The 7,342-nt window shown below is 40.4% G+C and overlaps 1 protein-coding gene across 1 annotated transcript in view; it reads right to left on the reverse strand.

Annotated features, from left to right (window-relative positions):
- The window catches only part of LOC101640434 (oocyte-secreted protein 2), a 10,778-nt gene continuing 3,436 nt past the window's right edge, over positions 1-7,342 (reverse strand). Inside the window, exons 2-4 of the mRNA XM_030887516.2 lie at positions 4,173-4,351; positions 2,660-2,763; positions 1-518 (exon numbers count right to left, since the gene is read on the reverse strand). Coding sequence (XP_030743376.2) covers positions 383-518; positions 2,660-2,763; positions 4,173-4,351 — 419 coding nt within the window. The 3' untranslated portion in view covers positions 1-382. The remainder of the gene's footprint in view (positions 519-2,659; positions 2,764-4,172; positions 4,352-7,342) is intronic.

Consider the following 7,342-nt stretch of genomic DNA (forward strand, 5'->3'; position numbering starts at 1 on the left):
GTCAAAACTATACATTTGCATGCCTATCTCTGTAGTCTTCTTTCTTAACTAAAGATTTTCAGAATTTATCTCCTGGTGGGTCCTATCAAAATGGTGAAAGGAGTGTCATGAGGACGTCTTGTCAAATCTACAATAGCAGAGAAAAGAATCAAAGTAGATACTAAGAATTACCTAATAGCATTAGATCAAAAGTATCTAAATGTATACTTATAATGATCAGGCGTTTTACTGAATTTTAGGGTTCTGTTACCTCAACAGACATTTATATCAATTCTTTTACTCTTTGAAAAAAAAAGTAATAGTTTCATTGGCATATAATTCATATATAATTGAATAGCTCAATCACACCATGAAGAGTACCATTCCAATTTCCTGTTTTTCCTTAAAAGAGGGAGCCAATCTGATGAGAATTTAGTAATCCTATCTCTTCTGGAGTTGTCTCAAAATCAGCAGTAAAGGGACTGCTATTCACTTTCATTTCATTACTGGTAGAAACTGTTGTAAGCCACACTGATTTTCTGAAAAATAGAAGAGCAGAAAATGCATTGAGTTATGCATATGTGGTTGTAGGACTGGGGCTAACTTGGGAGCAGATGCCTATTACCATTATTTTGAACACCATGGTCATTTTCAGTTGTAGTACAGCACAGTGTCAGTATCCTAAGGGTTAGATTTGGGGCAGATATCCTTAACACTCACACACTGCCATCCAATGTCAGGAGTATACATGGATAAATGGCCTTCACTGAAAACTCATGGTCCTATAGAACATGGTAGAACTCCCACTGTAGGTTGTGATACTGTAACTCTATAAGGGAAAGAGAAATCTCACTTTTCTCCCAAAGCAGCTGGTAGATTCACACCAGTGAACTTGCAGCTCAATAGGTAACCCAGTTTGGGCTTGCACTAAATACTTACCCCAACTTAAGAACAATCAATTCTTATATCATGCCCCTGCTCAATACTCACCTTCATGAAATAATTACTGAAGACAAGGGTGCTAGGGCAAAGTGTGGTGAAGAAAAGGAATGGTGCCCGGCTATCAATCGAAATGGTATCTGGAGCTTTAAAGGTTTGTATTCAAACAACCAGTTATCTAAGTGAGGAGTCAACTAAGTCCACACACAAGAAGCACACCAGCTTGTGTGATCCAAAGATGACAAGCACAAAACTTGAATATGGTGGGGAGAAAAGCATCAGAACAAAAATTATGAACACCCAATTTGTGGAGGGCTTTGGGGGACAGTGAAAGCCCAAAACCCGTCTGCAGGTCACACTGAGCCATTGGCAGATCCACACTAGCCACAGGCAAGAGTCTGGACCAGCCCTATGATCAGGCAGGGACCACTGATTATGCTGGATCAAACTCGACACTTGGCCAGTTGACCACCCTTATAGATGCAACTTGAATTTGTTATGAGTGCAAGTATCTCTTACTGGCTCCAGGACAGAATTTTTTTCCCCTGGCTTTTTGATTATTGTCTTTTCCTTCTTATGCATTATTAGTATTTTTGTCTCTTGTGTTTCTATCCTTACCACCTTAGCAGGATGTCGTCTTTTATTGTCTTCTGTTGGGTCTCCCAGCTGTGAAGCACAGGAGGGAGTGGATGCATAATGATGATAGCAGATACGAGAGGATGTAGGGATTACAAAATGGGGGACAGTAGATAGGGAGGGAAAGGGAATTTCAGGAGTAACTAATGAAGACAGGAGTGGGGAGGGAGCACTAGAATAGATTGTGATTGCATAAATCATCTGGAAGGCAATTTAACCATAGAGGAGGGGAATGCCCTAAGTTGAGGTGGGGGTAATTGTACAATTCTGCATGATGTGACTGCATGATTCAACTAGTGAATCATATGATATGTAAATTACTTGCCAATAAAACTGCTGGAGAAAAAAATCAACCCTCTATACCATCAGGGCAGCCTTGTAAATGGCTGTAGATGATTTGTAATGCTTTGCTAATGATTCATAAAGAAAGTAAGTGAAAATTGTAAAAAAAAATTTTTTTGATTTGGCATCTAGTAGTGATAATGGTAACAAAAGTGGTGTGTGTGTGTGTGTGTGTGTGTGTGTAAAATTCATGTTCCCAACCCTAATGCTCCACCTTTATTGGGATAGCCTTTGACTTTTCCTTAAAGGGGATAAACCATCCAGCTAAAAAGGCAAACAAAGCTTAGAGTTCTTGTGTCCATTCCAACCTGGCGTGACCCTACTGGCCAAAATAGAACTGCCTCATAGGGTTTCAAAGATGATACATGTTTGAGGAGTCCTGGTGGCATATTGATTATGCACTGGGCTACTAAGCAGAAGTTCCCAGTTCAAAACCACCAGCTGCTCCTTGGGAGAAGACTTTTTACTCCCAGAAAGAGTTGCACTCTTAGAAACACACAGGGCAGTTCCACCCTGTCCTAAAGGGTCACTACGAGTCTAAAGCAACTCAATATCACTGAGGTTTTGTTTGTAAATCTTTCCCAGAACAGACAGCCCCATCTGTCTCCTGCAGGACAGCCAGTGTGTTCCAATAGCTGAACTCTCAGTTAGCAACTGAGCACTTAACTACTGTGCCACCAGAGCTCCTTGTCCTTTTGCAGAAGCATCTTATAGATGAGGGTGGATCTAGAGCATTCACAGGAAGGCTGGTTTCTGGACTCACCTTGAGGCTAAACACTCCAGAGGAAATTTTTGACTGGCATAATGCATAGTCCTGGGGATAAAATGCATCTCTGTTTGAAAAAGGACAGCATCGCTTGAAATAACCTAGGAGAACACAAAGTTTAACTTAGAATGTCTCTTAATAAAGGAATGATACATGCACTGAAATAGGAAAACACAAGTTCAAAAGGAAGGCTACTATAGCTAAGGTACAGGCAGTATCTGGGTCAAAATGAAGAAACGAGCCAGTCAGGGTGCAGTATGGCACCAAGTAAACATACAAATTTCCTCTAGTTCTTAAATACTTCCTCCCACCCTGTTATCATGACCCCAATTCTACCTTACAAATGTAGTTAGACCAGAGCATGTACACGGGTACAGATAAGAGCTCTAGACAAAGGGAGTGTGGAACAGATAAACCCCTCAGGAACAATAATGAGAGTAGCAATACCAGGAGGGTAAGAGGAAGGTGGAAGTAGAAAGGGGGAATTGATTACAATGATTGACATATAACCCCCTCCCAGGGGACAGACAACAGAAAAGTGAGTGAAGGGAGACAGTAGTCAGTGTAAGACATGAAAAAAAAAATAATTTATAAATTATCAAGGGTTCATGAGGGAGGGAAAGTTGTGGGGGGGGGCAGAAGAAAAAAATTAGGAGCTGATACCATGGTCTCAAGTAGAAAGAAAATGTTTTGAAAAGGATGGTGGCCAGCAATTGTACAAATGTTCTTGACACAATGGATGTGTGGATTTTTATAAGAGTTGTAAGAGCCCCCAATCAGATGATTAAAAATAAATTTAAGACATCTCTTCCCATAATTGATGGTTTTTCAACACTAGAAAAATTGAATAAAGTTAAAACTGCCTGCTAAGCATTGATGAAATGTATACACACACACACACACACACACACACACACACACACACAATCCACTAAAGCTCTTCTGTTAAATGGGCTCCACTCATAACGACCCTCTGTGTTCTTTTGACTTTCCAGTGTCATTGACCTTACTCCAGTAATTCCCTAAGTTTTTCTTTTCAAGGAACTCTGGGTAGACTTTAATCACCGAGGGACTGAATACAGTAAACTAAAATGAACAGAAATCAATGCCATCGAGTCAATTCTGTCATAATGGCCCTATAAGACAGAGCAGAACTTCCCCTGTGGGTTCAAACTTGACATCTTTATGGGGAGCACACAACCTCAGCTTTCTCCCATGGAGCAACTGGTCAATTCAAACTGCTGACTTTGAGGTTAGCAACCCAGTGCTTAATCCACTATAGCACCAGCGCTTCTTACTCTAAAGATTCGAAATCCGTTCCTTCATTGTGCCTAAAATCTGTGTTCTAAGGTCCTGCTCTGATAAATGACGAACTCTGTGATTAGGTACCAATATGTGACTATAACTAGGAGCAAACTTTGTTCTTTTATTTTAAATAATATTTAAAGCACTTTGACAGAATCGTTAAAAGGTGTTTTACTGTATTTTCACAAATCACTACTACTCTCACCTTTGTCTTGATGCCACAAGCGTTAACAGGGTATACAAAATCATATGCGTATGTTTGTATCCGGGTTGCAGGACAGCCCGTTCCTAAAAATAATTCATCAGCAAGAATATACAGATGGCTGCTGCAAGCAGAGGGGTTGACGGTAACCATCAGCCAGTCCACAGAACAGCTCACTTGCACTGCAGAAAGAATCAAAGGAGAAAATGTAGCTATATTAAGCTATATTAAGTTTAAAGAACATTGTTTCTGGTCTTTCGCTAGCCAAAGTAATCACAGCTTAGAAAATAGAATACAAAGCATTTCCTATTACAATTCTTTTCCAAAATATCTACATATATATCCTCAAACAACTAACCCATTCCCATTAAACCTGTTTCAACTCATAACAACCCTATTGGACAGGATAAAACTGTCCTTATAGGGTTGCTAAGGCTTCAATCTATATAGTAGTTTTCTATCACATCATTTTCCTAGGGAGTGCCTGATGGATTTGAACCACTGGCCTTCTGATTAGCAATTAAACATGTAACCACCAGACCACCAGGACCCCTTCCAAATAATTTGTTATCTCAGAAAGGGAAAAATAAACATGCAAGGATAAAAAAAACCATAATCTTATATGCTTCCTATAAAAAAAGTCAGATTCCCAAATAAAAGGTGATATATCAAGGACCACACAAAAAGGACAGAAGTAAATTATAATTTTTTGGATGAATTAAACCAAACCTACTGCAGTTGATTCTGACTCAGTGAATCTATAGGCCAGAGTAGAACTACCTCATAGGGTTTACTAATCTTATAGAAGCAGCTGCCACTTCTTTCTCCCATGGAGTGGCTGGTGGATTCAAACCACTGCTTGATTAATAGCCAAGCACTTTAAACACTATTTCAGGCAGTGTTCTTGTGCATATGGGTCGGGGTAATATTAGGGGGCTTCCAAAGTTCATGGGGAAAGCCCATTATTTTTTCATTCCTTTTTCCACACACTTGTTGAAGCCCCCTCATCCTTTTTCCACACACTTGTTGAAGACTCCTTGAAGATAGAGAAAGAGGAAGTATGGTGCTAAAAACCCACTGCCATCAAGTCAAATCCAACTCACTGTTACCCTATATGGCAGAATAGAACTGCTCCCTAGGATTTTAGAAGCTGTAATCATTACAGAAATAGACGGCCCCATCTTCCACCTGTGGAGCAGCAGCTGTGGGTTCAACCTGCTGCCCTTGTGGTTAGCAGCCCATGTGTAACTCACTACATAGCCAGGGCTCCTTCAACTCGTGTGCTGATCTTGTAGAATCCCGTTCTAGAGCAGCTAGAACCAGAAATGACAGCCCCCATAAGAGGAAACAGCCTGAAGAAAGAAAATCCACAGTGCGGAGGAGATGGAAGGAGAGATGAATAATAGCCTTGTGGAAGTCCTATCAAAGTGTTGATGGAAAAGCCATTCCTACCCGCCACATTCAAACCTTCGGTATGTCCATAATAGTCACTGCTTCAATTGAATCTATTTTTCCTTGGGATGAAGGGATCACGTGCTGAATTCTAATAGAGTGGGGTAGACAAAAATAAACCAAATGTTCTGAGGAGAAACAGGAGCTGTGAGTGCAAAGGTCTTTCTACTATTTATTAAAATTTTTTTAATGTGTTGCCTTTATAAATTAAGGACACATGCTAAAGTTGAGGAAATAAGCAAACAATCATAAAATTGGGCAAATTGCAGAACTTGCAAATTAGGAAAGACCAACACAGAGTGCAGAAAGGACTAGAAGTGAGCAACCAACCAATAATCTACCATCAAGAAGGCAGAGTGGGGCCGAGAGAAGGGAGGGAGATAGAAGCAAAAGGCCAAGAACAAAACCAGAAAAGAACTCAGCAATAAGACGGTTCCAATAAATAGATCGCAATACAGTACGTGCCCTATAAAAAAAAACAACGTATAAAGGCATTAGAATTTTACCTCAACCTATCACCACAGGTCTCCTCTCATACAGCCTCCTCGTGTTACACAAAATCAAAAACAATAGGTTGTCTGATCTTTCCATTTTAGAATTCATACAAGTAACTCGGCAGCCTGTCTTTCAAGCAACACTAAATTATGTTGAATATGGGATTTTTTAAAATTCTATTCCAACTAATGACAATGCCACTGTAGTTTGTAGTTTTCAGTGGCTGATTTTTCAAACCTAGACCACCTTTCTTACCAGGCACCTCTGCATAGACTAGAACCTCCAATCTTTCGGTTAGAAAGACTACCAGGTATATCCATGGTAGTAGACAGACACACTGGGTAAATAGGCATAGGCTACATAGACACAGACAAACTGGTAGTCCATTCTTTTCACTTTATTATGTCTTCACACTAGTGTTAAAGGCAAGTTTCATGTTGACATTCCGGGGTTGTGTCTTAAGGAGCTGGGAAGCATTTTGAAAAGGTCCGGAAGAGCACAGAGCACTGCTGGAATTAGCAGCCAAAAAACAGAGCAGCCGGTGCCATCATGGATGCTGGGGTACTTAATTTACCTTAAATTAAAGCATTCTTGTCTCCTTCCCCAGTAACTGTCTCTTCTCTCATGTGCTGGTAATTTCAAGAATTGCCCGCTTCACAGTGGGCTAGGTAACTCTAAGTATTCAACAACAACAACAAACCCTTACTGCCATTGAGTGGATTGCAACTCATAGCTACCCTGATGGACAGGGTTCTGAGACTATCTCTCCCTCTTTACGGGAGTAGAAAGCATGATCGTTCTTCTGCAGAGAGTCTGCTGGTCTTGAACTACTGCCTGTATGTTTAGCAGCTCAACTCATAACTACTATGTTTTGGAATACTCCTCTGGGTATTCCAAAAGATGCTTTTTAGATGAAAAGAAAAGATACAAGAAGCTGTATGGTAGCCTTCTTCCTGCACAGGTTCCTGGCCAAATGAATAAGAAATTGGCTTTCCCGTTCCACAGAGAATTCACTTCCAACAGAAGGAAACAGATGAGTCTGAGGCATTTTAAAACAATATAGGACACATACAGTAATATGGGGGAGACATCGGACAGTGCAAGATATGACAAAACAGTATTTTGTAAATTATCAAGGGCTCATGAGGGAGGGAAGAGCAGGGAGGGAGGGGAAAAATGAGGAGCTGATGCCAGGGACTTAGGTGGAGAGCAAATGTTTTGAGAAT

The sequence above is a fragment of the Echinops telfairi genome, unplaced genomic scaffold (genome assembly GCF_000313985.2).
Source record: "Echinops telfairi isolate 266 unplaced genomic scaffold, ASM31398v2 ScPeMD7_7416;HRSCAF=8454, whole genome shotgun sequence".
Taxonomy (NCBI): Eukaryota; Metazoa; Chordata; class Mammalia; order Afrosoricida; family Tenrecidae; genus Echinops; species Echinops telfairi.